Source organism: Scyliorhinus torazame, chromosome 19, assembly GCF_047496885.1.
Source record: "Scyliorhinus torazame isolate Kashiwa2021f chromosome 19, sScyTor2.1, whole genome shotgun sequence".
NCBI classification, from domain to species: domain Eukaryota; kingdom Metazoa; phylum Chordata; class Chondrichthyes; order Carcharhiniformes; family Scyliorhinidae; genus Scyliorhinus; species Scyliorhinus torazame.
The window spans coordinates 35,862,041-35,881,894 of record NC_092725.1 but is presented as its reverse complement, the minus strand read 5'-3'; the positions used below and the strand labels follow the sequence as shown (position 1 = coordinate 35,881,894).

Here is a 19,854-nt window from a genome sequence, read left to right as displayed (position 1 = left end):
GTCCGTATAGTTGGGGACCCACTGGGCGTAGTAGCTAAAAAACCCTAGGCAGCGTTTCAGGGCCTTGGAGCAATGAGGAAGGGGGAACTCCATAAGGGGGATGCGTTTAGGTTCGGGGCCTATAACTCCATTTCGCACTACATAGCCGAGAATGGCTAGGCGGTCGGTGCTAAACAGGCATTTATCCTTATTGTATGTTAGGTTAAGGATTTTAGCGATCTGGAGAAATTTTCGGAGGTTGGTGTCGTGGTCCTGCTGGTCGTGGCCGCAGATGGTAACATTACCGAGATACGGGATGTTGCCCGTAAACCGTATCGGTCAACCATTCGGTCCATCTCACGCTGGAAGACCGAGACCCCGTTGGTGACACCAAAGGAATCCTTAAGAAGTGATAGAGCCACCCGTCTGCCTCGAAGGCAGTGTATTTGCGGTCATTAGTGCGGATGGGGAGCTGGTGGTAGGCGGACTTGAGATCCACCGTGGAGAAGACCTTATAATGCGCGATCCTGTTTACCCGGTCGGATATGCGGGGAGAGTGTAGGCGTCCAGCTGCGTATACCTGTTGATGGTCTGACTGTAGTCGATGACCATCCAATGCTTCTCCCCAGTCTTTACCACTACTACTTAAGCTCTCCAGGGGCTGCTACTGACTTCAATGACCCCTTCCCTCAGTAGCCTTTGGACCTCTGACCTAATAAAGATCCGGTCCTGGGCACTGTAGCGGCTGCTCCTGGTGGCGACGGGTTTGCAATCCAGGATGCGGTTCGCAAACAGGGAAGGCGGGTTGACCTTAAGGGTCGCGAGGCCGCAGACAGTAAGGGGGGGTATAGGGCCGCCGAATTAGAAGATCAGACTTTGAAGGTTACACTGGAAGTCTAAACCCAGGAGTGTAGCCACGCAGAGGTGGGGAAGGATGTAGAGACGGAAATTTTGGAACTCCCTTCCCTGGACTGTGAGTTTTGCTACACAAAACCCCTTTATCTCCACCGAGTGGGAACTGGAGGCCAGTGAGATTTTTTGATTAACAGGGTGGATGAGGAGGGAACAGCGCCTTACCGTGTCGGGGTGTATGAAGCTCTCCGTGCTCCCAGAGTCGATTAAGCAGGACGTCCCGTGCCCGTTGATGAAAACGGTCATCGTAGCAGTTGAGAGTGTTCGAGGTCGAGACTGATCCAGAGTCACCGAGGCCAATCGCAGTAGTTGAAAGTTCTGTTCGGGCAGTGTGTGGTCGGCCGAGCTGGGGTACTGGGGGTTCATCCAAGATGGCATCTCCCATTGGTCGCACATGGTCGGGGGTGCACAAAATGGCGGCGCCCACCCCTCCAACGTGGCGTCCGCGGAACAAGATGGCGGCGCCCGGGGTCCGCACATGGCCCTGGGATATGGAGGTGGTGGCGACCGCTGGCCGCACGGGGCCCATGGAGAAATTTTTGGTTGCGGTTCGCATTCGCCGCTGGAGACCGCGGCCACCGCTCGGCCTGACATACCCCCTCGAAATGGCCCTTTTTGCCGCATCCCTTGCAGATGGATGCGCGGGCTGGGCAGCGCTGGCGGGGGTTCTTGACCTGCCCGCAAAAGTAGTAGCGGGGCCCCTTGGGGTTGCCAGGCCGCCTTGCAGCGCAGGTCTATGGGGGAACAGGGGTAGTCTCAGGGTCGGCCGCGGTGGGGTTCCACGCTGCCCAGCGGGCTGCCGCGCAGTCGGGAATGTAGGCGCGGGCGTTCCTGGAAGCCACGTCCAGGGAGCCTGCAAGGACCATTGCCTCCCTGAGACCCAGGGTGTCCTTCTCCAACAGGCGCTGGCGGATTTGTGACAAAAGCATACCTGCCACGAAAGCGTCCCGGACTAAGAGTTCCGTGTGTTCGCTCGCCGAAACTTGCAGGCAGCCGCAGCTTCTTCCCAGCACCAGGAGTGCACGGTAGAATTCCTCCAGCGATTCCCCAGGGGTTGGTCGCCTAGTTGCAAGCAGGTGCCGGGCATAGACCTGGTTTACCGGGCGAATATAGTGTCCTTTTAGCAGCTCAATTGCTGCATCGAAGTCTTCCGCTTCCTCGATGAGGGTGTAAATCTCCAGGCTCATCCTTGAGTGCAGGACGTGCAGTTTCTGCTCTCCCGTGGGTGCGTTTTCGGCCGTCTCGAGATAACCTTTAAAACACGCCAGCTAGTGCTTAAAGATTGTCGCTGAGTTCGCCGCGTGGGGGCTAAGTTGCAGACACTCCGGCTTGATTCGGAGCTCCATCCTTTCTTCTTAAAATTCTAGCTTATTAAATTGATGCACGATCAATGACCACTAAAGCGAGGTTGTAGTCCAACTGAAGGCTTTAATAACCGTAATACCTATAATACCACAGTTATAATAATGCTATCCGCTCTCTGATCTGAGTTATAATAATGCTATCCACTCTCTGATCTCGGTTATAATAATGCTATCTACTCTCTGATCTTGTCTACGATAATGCTATCCTCTCTCTGATCTTGGCTTTGATAATGCTGTCCGCTTTCTGATCTCCGATTATAGTTGCGAAAATACTATCAAAGGGGGATAGAGTCAGGGATCGGGGGCAGAGGGAGATTGAGTCAGGGATCAGGGGACAGAGGGAGATAGAGTCAGGTATCAGGGGGAGGAGGGAGATTGAGTCAGGGATCATGGGACAGAGGGAAATTGAGTCAGTGATCAGGGGGAGGAGGGAGATTGAGTCAGGGATCAGGGAGGGGGATTGAGTCGGGGATCAGGGGGAGGAGGGAGATTAAGTCAGGGATCAGGGGGCAGAGGGAGATTGAGTCTGGGATCAGGGGGCAGAGGGAGATTGAGTCAGGGATCAGGGGGCAGAGGGGGATTGAGTCAGGGATCAGTGCGCAGAGGGGGATTGAGTCAGGGGTCGGGGCAGAGGGGGATTGAGTCAGGGATCAGGGACAGAGGGGGATTGAGTCAGGGATCAGGGGCAGAGGGAGATTGAGTCAGGGATCAGGGGGCAGAGGGGGATTGAGTCAGGGATCAGGGGAGGGGGATTGAGTCAGGGATCAGGGGGCAGAGGGGGATTGAGTCAGGGATCAGGGGCAGAGGGAGATTGAGTCAGGGATCAGGGGGCAGAGGGAGATTGAGTAAGGGGTCAGGGGGCAGAGGGGGATTGAGTCAGGGGCAGAGGGAGATTGAGTCAGGGATCAGGGGGCAGAGGGAGATTGAGTCAGGGATCAGGGGGCAGAGGGAGATTGAGTAAGGGGTCAGGGGGCAGAGGGGGATTGAGTCAGGGGTCAGGGGCAGAGGGAGATTGAGTCAGGGATCAGGGGACAGAGGGAGATTGAGTCAGGGATCAGGGGCAGAGGGAGATTGAGTCAGGGATCAGGGGAGGGGGATTGAGTCAGGGATCAGGGGGCAGAGGGGGATTGAGTCAGGGATCAGGGGCAGAGGGAGATTGAGTCTGGGATCAGGGGCAGAGGGAGATTGAGTCAGGGATCAGGGGAGGGGGATTGAGTCAGGGATCAGGGGAGGGGGAGAGTCAGGGATCAGGGGGCAGAGGGAGATTGAGTCAGGGGGCTGAGGGAGATTGAGTCAGGGATCAGGGGCAGAGGGAGATTGAGTCAGGGGTCAGGAGGCAGAGGGAGATTGAGTCAGGGATCAGGGGCAGAGGGAGATTGAGTCAGGGGGCAGAGGGAGATTGAGTCAGGGATCAGGGGGCAGAGGGAGATTTAGTCAGGGGTCAGGGGGCAGAGGGAGATTGAGTCTGGCATCAGGGAGGGGGATTGAGTCAGGGATCAGGGGAGGGGGATTGAGTCAGGGATCAGGGGAGGGGGTTTAAGTTGGGGATCAGGGGGCAGAGGGGGATTGAGTCTGGGATCAGGGGAGGGGGATTGAGTCAGGGATCAGGGGAGGGGGATTGAGTCAGGGATCAGGGGGCAGAGGGAGATTGAGTCAGGGATCAGGGGAGGAGGGAGATTGAGTCGGGGATCAGGGGGCAGGAGTAGATTGAGTCAGGGGGCAGAGGGAGATTGAGTCAGGGGGCAGAGGGGGATTGAGTCTGGGATCAGGGAGCAGAGGGAGATTGAGTCAGAGATCAGGGGGCAGAGGGAGATTGAGTCAGGGGTCAGGGGGCAGAGGGAGATTGAGTCAGGGGTCAGGGGGCAGAGGGAGATTGAGTCAGGGATCAGGGGCAGAGGGAGATTGAGTCAGGGATCAGGGGGCAGAGGGAGATTGAGTCAGGGATCAGGGGCAGAGGGAGATTGAGTCAGGGATCAGGGGGCAGAGGGGGATTGAGTCAGGGATCAGGGGCAGAGGGAGATTGAGTCAGGGATCAGGGGGCAGAGGGGGATTGAGTCAGGGATCAGGGGAGGGGGATTGAGTCAGGGATCAGGGGGCAGAGGGGGATTGAGTCAGGGATCAGGGGCAGAGGGAGATTGAGTCAGGGATCAGGGGGCAGAGGGAGATTGAGTCAGGGGTCAGGGGGCAGAGGGGAATTGAGTCAGGGGCAGAGGGAGATTGAGTCAGGGATCAGGGGGCAGAGGGAGATTGAGTCAGGGATCAGGGGGCAGAGGGAGATTGAGTAAGGGGTCAGGGGGCAGAGGGGGATTGAGTCAGGGGTCAGGGGCAGAGGGAGATTGAGTCGGGGATCAGGGGACAGAGGGAGATTGAGTCAGGGATCAGGGGCAGAGGGAGATTGAGTCAGGGATCAGGGGAGGGGGATTGAGTCAGGGATCAGGGGGCAGAGGGGGATTGAGTCAGGGATCAGGGGCAGAGGGAGATTGAGTCAGGGATCAGGGGAGGGGGATTGAGTCAGGGATCAGGGGAGGGGGATTGAGTCAGGGATCAGGGGGCAGAGGGAGATTGAGTCAGGGGGCAGAGGGAGATTGAGTCAGGGGTCAGGGGCAGAGGGAGATTGAGTCAGGGGTCAGGGGGCAGAGGGAGATTGAGTCAGGGATCAGGGGCAGAGGAAGATTGAGTCAGGGGTCAGGGGGCAGATGGAGATTGAGTCAGGGATCAGGGGGCAGAGGGAGATTTAGTCAGGGGTCAGGGGGCAGAGGGAGATTGAGTCTGGGATCAGGGGAGGGGGATTGAGTCAGGGATCAGGGGAGGGGGATTGAGTCAGGGATCAGGGGAGGGGGTTTAAGTTGGGGATCAGGGGGCAGGGGGGATTGAGTCTGGGATCAGGGGAGGGGGATTGAGTCAGGGATCAGGGGAGGAGGGAGATTGAGTCGGGGATCAGGGGGCAGGGGTAGATTGAGTCAGGGGGCAGAGGGAGATTGAGTCAGGGGTCAGGGGGCAGAGGGGGATTGAGTCTGGGATCAGGGAGCAGAGGGAGATTGAGTCTGGGATCAGGGGGCAGAGGGAGATTGAGTCAGGGGTCAGGGGGCAGAGGGAGATTGAGTCAGGGATCAGGGGGCAGAGGGAGATTGAGTCAGGGGTCAGGTGGCAGAGGGAGATTGAGTCAGGAATCAGGGGCAGAGGGAGATTGAGTCAGGGATCAGGGGCAGAGGGAGATTGAGTCAGGGATCAGGGGCAGAGGGAGATTGAGTCAGGGATCAGGGGAGGGGGATTGAGTTGGGAATCAGGGGGCAGAAGGGGATTGAGTCAGGGATCAGGGGCAGAGGGAGATTGAGTAGGGGATCAGGGGGCAGAGGGGGATTGAGTCAGGGGTCAGGGGGCAGAGGGAGATTGAGTCTGGGATCAGGGGGCAGAGGGAGATTGAGTCAGGGGTCAGCGGGCAGAGGGGGATTGAGTCAGGGGTCAGAGGGCAGAGGGGGTTGAGTCAGGGATCAGGGGCAGAGGGAGATTGAGTCTGGGATCAGGGGGCAGAGGGAGATTGAGTCAGGGGGCAGGGGGCAGAGGGGGATTGAGTCAGGGGTCAGGGGGCAGAGGGGGATTGAGTCAGGGATCAGGGTTAACCTAACATACAATAAGGTGAAATGCGTTTTCCGCACAGCCCGCCTAGCCATCCTTTGGTACGTTGTGGAAAACGGAGTCCTATGGCCCGATCCCGACCGCATGCACCCCCTCCTGGAATTTCCACTCCCCCACTGCCCCAAGGCCCTGAAGAGATGCCTGGGGTTCTTTTCCTATTGTGCCCAGTGGGTCCCCGATTATGCGGACAAGGCCCGCCCACTCATTAAATCCACCATTTTACCCCTGGCGGCTGAGGCCAGCCTGGCCTTTAACCGCATCAAAACAGATATTGCCAAAGCCATGATGCACGCAGGAGACCAGTCCATCCCATTCCAAGTGGAGAGCAATGCGTCTGACTTTGCTCTGGCCGCTACCCTCAACCAGGTGGGCAGGCCCGGGGCTTTCTTCTCCTGTACCCTCCAGGGCTCCGACATTCGACACTCCTCCGTCGAAAAGGAAGCCCAGGGCATTGTGGAAGCTGTGCGACATTGGAGGCATTACCTGGCCGGCAGGCGATTCACTCTCCTCACTGACCAACGGTCGGTTGCCTTCATGTTTAACAATACGCAGCGGGGCAAGATCAAGAATGACAAGATCCTAAGGTGGAGGATCGAACTCTCTACCTATAATTATGATATCTTGTATCGACCTGGGAAGCTCAATGAGCCCCCAGATGCCCTATCCCACGGTACATGTGCCAGCGTATAAGTAGACCGACTTCGGGTCCTCCACAATGACCTCTGTCACCCGGGGGTCACCCGTTTTTTCCATTTTATCAAGACCCGCAATCTGCCTTACTCCATCGAGGAGGTCAGGACCATGACCAGGGACTGCCAGGTCTGCATGGAGTGCAAACCGCACTTCTATCGGCTGGATAGAGCACACCTGGTAAAGGCTTCCTGCCCCTTTGAGCGCCTCAGCATCAATTTCAAAGGGCCCTCCCCTCCACTGACCATAATGTGTACTTTCTCAACATCATTGATGAGTACTCACGTTTCCCTTTCGCCATCCCATGCCCTGACATGACCTATGCCACAGTCATCAAGGCCCTGCATGGCCTCTTCACCTTGTTCGGTTTCCCCACTTACATCCAGAGCGATCGGGGTTCCTCCTTCATGAGTGATGAGCTGCGTCAGTTCCTGCTTAGCAAGGGCATCGCCTCAAGCAGGACTCCCAGCTACAATCCCCGGGAAAATGGACAGGTGGAGAGGGAGAACGCAACGGTCTGGAAGGCCGTCCTTCTTGCCCTACGGTCTAGAAGTCTCCCTGTCATCCGCTGGGAGGAGGTCCTTCCCAATGCGCTCCATTCCATCCGGTCGGTCCTGTGTACTGCCACCGGCAGCACGGTAGCATAGTGGTTAGCACAATTGCTTCACAGCTCCAGGGTCCCAGGTTCGATTCCCAGCTTGGGTCACTGTCTGTGCGGAGTCTGCACGTTCTCCCCGTGTGTGCGTGGGTTTCCTCCGGGTGCTCCGGTTTCCTCCCACAGTCCAAAAATGTGCGGGTTAGGTGGATTGGCCATGCTAAATTGCCCTTAGTGTCCAAAATTGCCCTTAGTGTTGGGTGGGGTTACTGGGATAGGGTGGGGGTATGGGCTTGGGTAGGGTGCTCTTTCCAAGAGCCGGTGCAGACTCGATGGGCAAAATGGCCTCCTTCTGCACTGCAAATTCTATGATGATTCTATGATTCAATGTGTCTATTCTATGATATTTGTCTTGCCCAGGAAGTCCACCTCAGGGGTCTCACCTCCGTCCTGGCTGACGGTTCCAGGGCCCGTCCTCCTCCGGAAGCATGCAAGGAGTCACAAGTCGGATCCCCTGGCCGAACGGGTCCTTCTCCTCCATGCTAACCCCCAATATGCCTACGTGGCACACCATGACGGGCGGGAGGACACAGTCTCCCTTCGGGACTTGGCACCCGCAGGTTCCCCAGCGACCATCACCACTACCCCCAACTCTACACTGTCTCCCTCCGTTGCTACTCACGACTCAACACATTCTCCCTCCGTTGCTACTTATCCAGAAGACGACACGCTCCTGGATACGCAGGCCTCAACACTTCATCTGACACCAGTGTCCTCACCACAGCCCGGACTGAGGCAATCACAACGGAAGGTCAGAGCCCTCGACAGACTCGATCTCTAATTCAACGTGTCCACTTCACCCCCGCCGAACTCTTTTTTAACAGGGGGTGAATGTGGTGAACCATTGTATTATATTGTACATACTGTTCTTACTTATGATACTTACTGTTCTTACTGTTTGTGACAAGTCTGGGTTTGTCCCTGCTAGCTCCGCCCCTCGGGCTCAAGTATAAAGGTAGCTAACCTCCAGCCCTGCCCGCATTCTGGGACCGGCTGCCAGCAGGTGTCTTTTAGCTGATTAAAGCCACAGTTTACTCTTCCAACTCTCATCTGTCATCATTGATGGTACATCAGAGATTGAGTCAGGGATCAGGGGAGGAGGGAATTGAGTCAGGGGTCAGGGGAGGAAGGAGATTGAGTCAGGGGTCAGGGGAGGGGGATTGAGCCAGGAATGAGGATGTGGAGGGAGATTGAGTCAGGGATCAGGGGGCAGAGGAAGATTGAGTCAGGGATCAGGGGAGGAGGGAGATTGAGTCAGGGGTCAAGGGAAGGGGATTGAGCCAGGAAAGAGGAGACGGAGGAGATTGAGTCAGGGATCAGGGGAGGGGGATTGAGTCAGGAATGAGGAGGTGAAGGGAGATTGAGTCAGGGATCAGGGGACAGAGGGCAATTGAGTCAGGGGGCAGAGGGAGATTGAGTCAGGAGTCAGGGGGCAGAGGGAGATTGAGCCAGGAGTCAAGGGGCAGAGGGAGATTGAGTTAGGGGTCAGGGGGCAGAGGGAGATTAAGTCAGGGATCAGGGGAGGAGGTAGATTGAGTCAGGAATCTGGAGGCGGGGTGCGTTTGAGTCAGGATCAGGGGGAGATAGATTGAGTCAGGGATGAGGAGGCGGGTGGAGATTGAGTCAGGGATGAGGAGGCGGGTGGTGATTGAGTCAGGGATGAGGAGGCGGGAGATTGAGTCAGGAATGAGGAGGCGGGTGGAGATTGAGTCAGGGATGAGGAGGCGGGAGATTGAGTCAGGGATGAGGAGGCCGGTGGACATTGGGTCAGGGATGAGGAGGCGGGAGATTGAGTCAGGGATGAGGAGGCCGGTGGAGATTGAGTCATGGATGAGGAGGCAGGTGGTCATTGAGTCAGGGATGAGGAGGCAGGTGGAGGATGAGTCAGGGATGAGGAGGGGGGTGGCGATTGAGTCAGGGATGAGGAGGCGGGTGGAGATTGAGTCAGGGATGAGGAGGCGGGTGGCGATTGAGTCAGGGATGAGGAGGCGGGAGATTGAGTCAAGGATGAGGAGGCGGGTGGAGATTGAGTCAGGGATGAGGAGGCGGGAGATTGAGTCAGGGATGAGGAGGCGGGTGGAGATTGAGTCATGGATGAGGAGGCAGTTGGAGGATGAGTCAGGGATGAGGAGGCGGGTGGAGATTGAGTCAGGGATGAGGAGGCGGGAGATTGAGTCAGGGATGAGGAGGCGGGTGGAGATTGAGTCAGGGATGAGGAGGCCGGTGGAGATTGAGTCAGGGATGAGGAGGCGGGTGGAGATTGAGTCATGGATGAGGAGGCCGGTGGAGATTGAGTCATGGATGAGGAGGCAGGTGGTCATTGAGTCAGGGATGAGGAGGCAGGTGGAGGATGAGTCAGGGATGAGGAGGCGGGTGGAGATTGAGTCAGGGATGAGGATGCGGGTGGAGATTGAGTCAAGGATGAGGAGGCGGGTGGAGATTGAGTCAAGGATGAGGAGGCGGGTGGAGATTGAGTCAGGGATGAGGTGGCGGGTGGACATTGAGTCAGGGATGAGGAGGCGGGTGGAGATTGAGTTAGGGATGAGGAGGCGGGTGGAGATTGAGTCAGGGATGGGGAGGCGGGTGGAGATTGAGTCAGGGATGAGGAGGCGGGTGGAGATTGAGTCAGGGATGAGGAGCCGGGTGGAGATTGAGTCAGGGATGAGGAGGCGGGTGGAGATTGAGTCAGGGATGAGGAGGCGGGTGGAGATTGAGTCAGGGATGAGGAGGCAGGTGGAGATTGAGTCATGGATGAGGAGGCGGGTGGACATTGAGTCAGGGATGAGGAGGCGGGTGGAGATTGGGTCAGGGATGAGGAGGCGGGTGGAGATTGAGTCATGGATGAGGAGGCGGGTGGAGATTGAGTCAGGGATCAGGAGGCGGGTGGAGATTGAGTCAGGGATGAGGAGGCAGGTGGTCATTGAGTCAGTGATGAGGAGGCGGGTGGAGATTGAGTCAGGGATGAGGAGGCGGGTGGAGATTGAGTCATGGATGAGGAGGCGGGTGGCGATTGAGCCAGGGATGAGGAGGCGGGAGGAGATTGAGTCAGGGATGAGGAGGCGGGTGGAGATTGAGTCAGGTATGAGGAGGCGGGTGGAGATTGAGTCAGGGATGAGGAGGCAGGTGGACATTGAGTCAGGGATGAGGAGGCGGGTGGAGATTGAGTCAGGGATGAGGAGGCGGGTGGAGATTGAGTCAGGGATGAGGAGGCGGGTGGAGATTGAGTCAGGGATGAGGAGGCGGGTGGACATTGAGTCAGGGATGAGGAGGCGGGTGGACATTGAGTCAGGGATGAGGAGGCAGGTGGAGATTGAGTCAGGGATGAGGAGGCGGGTGGAGATTGAATCAGGGATGAGGAGGCAGGTGGAGATTGAGTCATGGATGAGGAGGCGGGTGGAGATTGAGTCATGGATGAGGAGGCGGGTGGAGATTGAGTCATGGATGAGGTGGCGGGTGGATATTGAGTCAGGGATGAGGATGCGGGTGGAGATTGAGTCAAGGATGAGGAGGCGGGTGGAGATTGAGTCAGGGATGAGGTGGCGGGTGGACATTGAGTCAGGGATGAGGAGGCGGGTGGAGATTGAGTTAGGGATGAGGAGGCGGGTGGAGATTGAGTCAGGGATGGGGAGGCGGGTGGAGATTGAGTCAGGGATGAGGAGGCGGTGGAGATTGAGTCAGGGATGAGGAGCCGGGTGGAGATTGAGTCAGGGATGAGGAGGCGGGTGGAGATTGAGTCAGGGATGAGGAGGCGGGTGGAGATTGAGTCAGGGATGAGGAGGCAGGTGGAGATTGAGTCATGGATGAGGAGGCGGGTGGACATTGAGTCAGGGATGAGGAGGCGGGTGGAGATTGGGTCAGGGATGAGGAGGCGGGTGGAGATTGAGTCATGGATGAGGAGGCGGGTGGAGATTGGGTCAGGGATCAGGAGGCGGGTGGAGATTGAGTCAGGGATGAGGAGGCAGGTGGTCATTGAGTCAGTGATGAGGAGGCGGGTGGAGATTGAGTCAGGGATGAGGAGGCGGGTGGAGATTGAGTCATGGATGAGGAGGCGGGTGGCGATTGAGCCAGGGATGAGGAGGCGGGAGGAGATTGAGTCAGGGATGAGGAGGCGGGTGGAGATTGAGTCAGGTATGAGGAGGCGGGTGGAGATTGAGTCAGGGATGAGGAGGCAGGTGGACATTGAGTCAGGGATGAGGAGGCGGGTGGAGATTGAGTCAGGGATGAGGAGGCGGGTGGAGATTGAGTCAGGGATGAGGAGGCGGGTGGAGATTGAGTCAGGGATGAGGAGGCGGGTGGACATTGAGTCAGGGATGAGGAGGCGGGTGGACATTGAGTCAGGGATGAGGAGGCAGGTGGAGATTGAGTCATGGATGAGGAGGCGGGTGGAGATTGAGTCATGGATGAGGAGGCGGGTGGAGATTGAGTCAGGGATGAGGAGGTGGGTGGACATTGAGTCAGGGATGAGGAGGCGGGTGGAGATTGAGTCAGGGATGAGGAGGCGGGTGGAGATTGAGTCAGGGATGAGGTGGCGGGTGGAGATTGAGTCATGGATGAGGAGGCGGGTGGAGATTCAGTCAGGGATGAAGAGGCGGGTGGAGATTGAGTCGGGGATGAGGAAGCGGGTGGAGATTGAGTCAGGGATGAGGTGGCGGGTGGACATTGAGTCAGGGATGAGGAGGCGGGTGGAGATTGAGTTAGGGATGAGGAGGCGGGTGGCGATTGAGTCAGGGATGGGGAGGCGGGTGGAGATTGAGTCAGGGATGGGGAGGCGGGTGGAGATTGAGTCAGGGATGAGGAGGTGGGTGGAGATTGTGTCTGGGATGAGGAGGCGGGTGGAGATTGAGTCAGGGATGAGGAGGCGGGTGGAGATTGAGTCAGGGATGAGGAGGCGGGTGGAGATTGAGTCAGGGATGAGGAGGCGGGTGGACATTGAGTCAGGGATGAGGAGGCGGGTGTAGATTGAGTTAGGGATGAGGAGGCGGGTGGCGATTGAGTCAGGGATGGGTAGGCGGGTGTAGATTGAGTCAGGGATGGGGAGGCGGGTGGAGATTGAGTCAGGAATGAGGAGGCGGGTGGAGATTGAGTCAGGGATGAGGAGGCGGGTGGAGATTGAGTCAGGGATGAGGAGGCGGGTGGAGATTGAGTCAGGGATGAGGAGGCGGGTGGAGATTGAGTCAGGGATGAGGAGGCAGGTGGAGATTGAGTCATGGATGAGGAGGCGGGTGGACATTGAGTCAGGGATGAGGAGGCGGGTGGAGATTGGGTCAGGGATGAGGAGGCGGTGGAGATTGAGTCAGGGATGAGGAGGCGGGTGGAGATTGAGTCAGGGATGAGGAGGCAGGTGGTCATTGAGTCAGTGATGAGGAGGCGGGTGGAGATTGAGTCAGGGATGAGGAGGCGGGTGGAGATTGAGTCATGGATGAGGAGGCGGGTGGCGATTGAGTCAGGGATGAGGAGGCGGGAGGAGATTGAGTCAGGGATGAGGAGGCGTGTGGAGATTGAGTCAGGTATGAGGAGGCGGGTGGAGATTGAGTCAGGGATGAGGAGGCAGGTGGACATTGAGTCAGGGATGAGGAGGCGGGTGGAGATTGAGTCAGGGATGAGGAGGCGGGTGGAGATTGAGTCAGGGATGAGGAGGCGGGTGGAGATTGAGTCAGGGATGAGGAGGCGGGTGGACATTGAGTCAGGGATGAGGAGGCGGGTGGACATTGAGTCAGGGATGAGGAGGCGGGTGGACATTGAGTCAGGGATGAGGAGGCAGGTGGAGATTGAGTCAGGGATGAGGAGGCGGGTGGAGATTGAATCAGGGATGAGGAGGCAGGTGGAGATTGAGTCATGGATGAGGAGGCGGGTGGAGATTGAGTCATGGATGAGGAGGCGGGTGGCGATTGAGTCAGGGATGAGGAGGCGGGAGGAGATTGAGTCAGGGATGAGGAGGCGGGTGGAGATTGAGTCAGGTATGAGGAGGCGGGTGGAGATTGAGTCAGGGATGAGGAGGCAGGTGGAGATTGAGTCAGGGATGAGGAGGCGGGTGGAGATTGAGTCAGGGATGAGGAGGCGGGTGGAGATTGAGTCAGGGATGAGGAGGCGGGTGGAGATTGAGTCAGGGATGAGGAGGCGGGTGGACATTGAGTCAGGGATGAGGAGGCGGGTGGACATTGAGTCAGGGATGAGGAGGCGGGTGGACATTGAGTCAGGGATGAGGAGGCAGGTGGAGATTGAGTCAGGGATGAGGAGGCGGGTGGTGATTGAATCAGGGATGAGGAGGCAGGTGGAGATTGAGTCATGGATGAGGAGGCGGGTGGAGATTGAGTCATGGATGAGGAGGCGGGTGGAGATTGAGTCATGGATGAGGTGGCGGGTGGAGATTGAGTCAGAGATGAGGAGGCGGGTGGAGATTGAGTCATGGATGAGGTGGCCGGTGGAGATTGAGTCAGGGATGAGGAGGCAGGTGGAGATTGAGTCATGGATGAGGAGGCGGGTGGAGATTGAGTCATGGATGAGGAGGCGGGTGGAGATTGAGTCATGGATGAGGAGGCGGGTGGAGATTGAGTCAGGGATCAGGAGGCGGGTGGAGATTGAGTCAGGGATGAGGAGGCAGGTGGTCATTGAGTCAGTGATGAGGAGGCGGGTGGAGATTGAGTCAGGGATGAGGAGGCGGGTTGAGATTGAGTCATGGATGAGGAGGCGGGTGGCGATTGAGCCAGGGATGAGGAGGCGGGAGGAGATTGAGTCAGGGATGAGGAGGCGGGTGGAGATTGAGTCAGGTATGAGGAGGCGGGTGGAGATTGAGTCAGGGATGAGGAGGCAGGTGGACATTGAGTCAGGGATGAGGAGGCGGGTGGAGATTGAGTCAGGGATGAGGAGGCGGGTGGAGATTGAGTCAGGGATGAGGAGGCGGGTGGAGATTGAGTCAGGGATGAGGAGGCGGGTGGACATTGAGTCAGGGATGAGGAGGCGGGTGGACATTGAGTCAGGGATGAGGAGGCAGGTGGAGATTGAGTCAGGGATGAGGAGGCGGGTGGAGATTGAATCAGGGATGAGGAGGCAGGTGGAGATTGAGTCATGGATTAGGAGGCGGGTGGAGATTGAGTCATGGATGAGGAGGCGGGTGGAGATTGAGTCATGGATGAGGTGGCGGGTGGATATTGAGTCAGGGATGAGGATGCGGGTGGAGATTGAGTCAAGGATGAGGAGGCGGGTGGAGATTGAGTCAAGGATGAGGAGGCGGGTGGAGATTGAGTCAGGGATGAGGTGGCGGGTGGACATTGAGTCAGGGATGAGGAGGCGGGTGGAGATTGAGTTAGGGATGAGGAGGCGGGTGGAGATTGAGTCAGGGATGGGGAGGCGGGTGGAGATTGAGTCAGGGATGAGGAGGCGGGTGGAGATTGAGTCAGGGATGAGGAGCCGGGTGGAGATTGAGTCAGGGATGAGGAGGCGGGTGGAGATTGAGTCAGGGATGAGGAGGCGGGTGGAGATTGAGTCAGGGATGAGGAGGCAGGTGGAGATTGAGTCAAGGATGAGGAGGCGGGTGGAGATTGAGTCAGGGATGAGGAGGCGGGTGGAGATTGGGTCAGGGATGAGGAGGCGGGTGGAGATTGAGTCATGGATGAGGAGGCGGGTGGAGATTGGGTCAGGGATCAGGAGGCGGGTGGAGATTGAGTCAGGGATGAGGAGGCAGGTGGTCATTGAGTCAGTGATGAGGAGGCGGGTGGAGATTGAGTCAGGGATGAGGAGGCGTGTGGAGATTGAGTCATGGATGAGGAGGCGGGTGGCGATTGAGCCAGGGATGAGGAGGCGGGAGGAGATTGAGTCAGGGATGAGGAGGCGGGTGGAGATTGAGTCAGGTATGAGGAGGCGGGTGGAGATTGAGTCAGGGATGAGGAGGCAGGTGGACATTGAGTCAGGGATGAGGAGGCGGGTGGAGATTGAGTCAGGGATGAGGAGGCGGGTGGAGATTGAGTCAGGGATGAGGAGGCGGGTGGAGATTGAGTCAGGGATGAGGAGGCGGGTGGACATTGAGTCAGGGATGAGGAGGCGGGTGGACATTGAGTCAGGGATGAGGAGGCAGGTGGAGATTGAGTCATGGATGAGGAGGCGGGTGGAGATTGAGTCATGGATGAGGTGGCGGGTGGATATTGAGTCAGGGATGAGGAGGTGGGTGGAGATTGAGTCATGGATGTGGTGGCCGGTGGAGATTGAGTCAGGGATGAGGAGGCAGGTGGAGATTGAGTCAGGGATGAGGAGGCGGGTGGAGATTGTGTCATGGATGAGGAGGCGGGTGGAGATTGAGTCATGGATGAGTAGGCGGGTGGAGATTGAGTCATGGATGAGGAGGCGGGTGGAGATTGAGTCAGGGATGAGGAGGTGGGTGGACATTGAGTCAGGGATGAGGAGGCGGGTGGAGATTGAGTCAGGGATGAGGAGGCGGGTGGAGATTGAGTCAGGGATGAGGTGGCGGGTGGAGATTGAGTCATGGATGAGGAGGCGGGTGGAGATTGAGTCAGGGATGAAGAGGCGGGTGGAGATTGAGTCGGGGATGAGGAGGCGGGTGGAGATTGAGTCAGGGATGAGGTGGCGGGTGGACATTGAGTCAGTGATAAGGAGGCGGGTGGAGATTGAGTCAGGGATGAAGAGGCGGGTGGAGATTGAGTCGGGGATGAGGAAGCGGGTGGAGATTGAGTCAGGGATGAGGTGGCGGGTGGACATTGAGTCAGGGATGAGGAGGCGGGTGGAGATTGAGTTAGGGATGAGGAGGCGGGTGGCGATTGAGTCAGGGATGGGGAGGCGGGTGGAGATTGAGTCAGGGATGGGGAGGCGGGTGGAGATTGAGTCAGGGATGAGGAGGTGGGTGGAGATTGTGTCTGGGATGAGGAGGCGGGTGGAGATTGAGTCAGGGATGAGGAGGCGGGTGGAGATTGAGTCAGGGATGAGGAGGCGGGTGGAGATTGAGTCAGGGATGAGGAGGCGGGTGGACATTGAGTCAGGGATGAGGAGGCGGGTGTAGATTGAGTTAGGGATGAGGAGGCGGGTGGCGATTGAGTCAGGGATGGGTAGGCGGGTGTAGATTGAGTCAGGGATGGGGAGGCGGATGGAGATTGAGTCAGGAATGAGGAGGCGGGTGGAGATTGAGTCAGGGATGAGGAGGCGGGTGGAGATTGAGTCAGGGATGAGGAGGCGGGTGGAGATTGAGTCAGGGATGAGGAGGCGGGTGGAGATTGAGTCAGGGATGAGGAGGCAGGTGGAGATTGAGTCATGGATGAGGAGGCGGGTGGACATTGAGTCAGGGATGAGGAGGCGGGTGGAGATTGGGTCAGGGATGAGGAGGCGGGTGGAGATTGAGTCAGGGTTCAGGAGGCGGGTGGAGATTGAGTCAGGGATGAGGAGGCAGGTGGTCATTGAGTCAGTGATGAGGAGGCGGGTGGAGATTGAGTCAGGGATGAGGAGGCGGGTGGAGATTGAGTCATGGATGAGGAGGCGGATGGCGATTGAGTCAGGGATGAGGAGGCGGGAGGAGATTGAGTCAGGGATGAGGAGGCGGGTGGAGATTGAGTCAGGTATGAGGAGGCGGGTGGAGATTGAGTCAGGGATGAGGAGGCAGGTGGACATTGAGTCAGGGATGAGGAGGCGGGTGGAGATTGAGTCAGGGATGAGGAGGCGGGTGGAGATTGAGTCAGGGATGAGGAGGCGGGTGGCGATTGAGTCAGGGATGAGGAGGCGGGAGGAGATTGAGTCAGGGATGAGGAGGCGGGTGGAGATTGAGTCAGGTATGAGGAGGCGGGTGGAGATTGAGTCAGGGATGAGGAGGCAGGTGGAGATTGAGTCAGGGATGAGGAGGCGGGTGGAGATTGAGTCAGGGATGAGGAGGCGGGTGGAGATTGAGTCAGGGATGAGGAGGCGGGTGGAGATTGAGTCAGGGATGAGGAGGCGGGTGGACATTGAGTCAGGGATGAGGAGGCGGGTGGACATTGAGTCAGGGATGAGGAGGCGGGTGGACATTGAGTCAGGGATGAGGAGGCAGGTGGAGATTGAGTCAGGGATGAGGAGGCGGGTGGTGATTGAATCAGGGATGAGGAGGCAGGTGGAGATTGAGTCATGGATGAGGAGGCGGGTGGAGATTGAGTCATGGATGAGGAGGCGGGTGGAGATTGAGTCATGGATGAGGTGGCGGGTGGAGATTGAGTCAGAGATGAGGAGGTGGGTGGAGATTGAGTCATGGATGAGGTGGCCGGTGGAGATTGAGTCAGGGATGAGGAGGCAGGTGGAGATTGAGTCATGGATGAGGAGGCGGGTGGAGATTGAGTCATGGATGAGGAGGCGGGTGGAGATTGAGTCATGGATGAGGAGGCGGGTGGAGATTGAGTCAGGGATGAGGAGGCGGGTGGAGATTGAGTCATGGATGAGGAGGCGGGTTGAGATTGAGTCATGGATGAGGAGGCGGGTGGAGATTGAGTCAGGGATGAGGAGGCGGGTGGAGATTGAGTCATGGATGAGGAGGCGGGTGGAGATTGAGTCAGGGATGAGGAGGCGGGTGGAGATTGAGTCATGGATGAGGAGGCGGGTGGAGATTGAGTCATGGATGAGGAGGCGGGTGGCGATTGAGTCAGTGATGAGGAGGCGGGTGGCGATTGAGTCAGGGATGAGGAGGCGGGTGGCGATTGAGTCAGGGATGAGGAGGCGGGTGGCGATTGAGTCAGTGATGAGGAGGCGGGTGGAGATTGAGTCAGGGATGAGGAGGCGGGTGGAGATTGAGTCAGGGATGAGGAGGCGGGTGGAGATTGAGTTAGGGATGAGGAGGCGGGTGGAGATTGAGTCAGGGATGGGGAGCAAAGGCAAAGGATGATGTAGGATTGAAGGATGAGTTTGGTGACAAGAATTTTGATTGTGAAAATGAAATAGCCTCAATTGATTCCAAACTTCCATCCTCAGGTGAACCAGTTTAAAGAAGAGACTGGAAGGTCTGATCAGATGATTTCAGTGTACACAGGGTGATTTCATCCAGTTCTTTGTTGATCAAGCAGTAACATTCTCGAATCTGGAAGGTTCTTGGCCAGCCTCAGAAAGCAGAATCTTTTAAACCATCATGCTGGAGCTCTGAAATTGTAGTCACAATTCCTGTTCAATGATTGATATATTTCTGATTTTCAGATAGTCCTGGGCATGGAGTCGGGGCACTGATTTACCAGGATGGTTGCTTTGTAAGTATTGTATCGACATTTATACAGATTCACTTCATTTCTGTTCATTTTGAATTTGAAACTTTTCCCTGCAGACTTTAATTCCACACCACTCGATTGTTGCTAACACATTGCAACAGGTTTGGCTGCACTGATAAACATCCTGATCACTCTACAGGTGGGAATAGGCTACAATGGTTTTCCAAGAGGGAATCGCTGTGGACAATATCTTCAGAATTACCCAGAGCCGAAGGAAGACTGTGCTCAGTCGCAGAAAAAGGCCTCTGGAGCACAGCAACAGAGCACACATTTCATCATCTGTGCTGAGGCCAATGCTCTTTACTTCAGGTAAATGATGGATGAATTTAACAAGAATTCTTCAGCTTTCCCTGTACAGAGAGGGACAGCAGAGCGATTTCCAACATCAACTTGTATTTATATACACCTTTGAACTAAATTAAGTGTTCATCTCTTAGAAAGTGAGACTGGGGTGTTAATAATGGGGAACCAACAAATGACAGACACGTTGAACAAGTATTTTAAATCTATCTTCATCATAGAAACATTGAAAACATCCCAAGAATCGAAAAAAAGGGGGGCAACAGGGAGGGAGGAACTTTTTTTTTCTTTATTCTTTCATGGGATGTGGGCATCGTTGGCTGGGCCAGCATTTATTGCCTATCCCTGTGGGCATTAGGGGCTTTTCACAGTAACTTCATTGCAGTGTTAATGTAAGCCTACTTTTGACAATGAAAGAAAAGATTATTATTATTTATGAGTCAACCACATTGCTGTGGATCTGGAGTCACATGTCGGCCAGACCAGGTAAGGATGGCAGATTTCCTTTCCTAAAGGACATCAGTGAACCAGATGGGTTTTTCATGGTCATCATTAGACTTTTCATTCCAGATTTCTTTTATTGAATTCAAATTCCACCATCTGCCCTGGTGAGATTCGAACCGGGTCCTCAGAGAATTTCCTTGGGCCTCTGGATTATTAGTCCAGTGTCACTGCCTCCCCAATCACAATCACTGGAGAAAAAGTGTTCATCAAATCAGTGGTTCCAGAGACTGACCAGTCCCATGGACCTGACAACCTGTATTCTCACCTCTTAACGCAAGAGGCTGCAGAGAGAGTGGGTTTATTGGTTAACATCTTCCAAAATTCCTCAGATTCTGGAAAGGTGCTAGCAGATTGGAAAAGCACAATTGTAACATCACCAATCGAGAGAGGAGAGAGACAGAAATCCGAAAGCTATCAGGCAGTTAGTTTAACATCTGTCAGTGGGAAAGTGCTCAAATCCATTATTAATAGGAGGTCAGAGCAGAAGATTTAGAAAATACACTAAGGCCGAGCCAGTATGGTTTCTGGGAAGGGAAGTATGTTTGTCTGTCCATTTGCCACTGAAGGTGTCCTCAGACTTGGTACACTGTCCCCATCA

General features: G+C 56.4%; 1 protein-coding gene across 1 annotated transcript in view; it reads left to right on the top strand.

The window, feature by feature from the left end:
- LOC140396657 (uncharacterized) overlaps positions 1–19,854 on the top strand; it is a 178,127-nt gene that overhangs the window by 132,503 nt on the left and 25,770 nt on the right. Inside the window, exons 12-13 of the mRNA XM_072485452.1 lie at positions 18,385–18,434; positions 18,592–18,761. Coding sequence (XP_072341553.1) covers positions 18,385–18,434; positions 18,592–18,761 — 220 coding nt within the window. The remainder of the gene's footprint in view (positions 1–18,384; positions 18,435–18,591; positions 18,762–19,854) is intronic.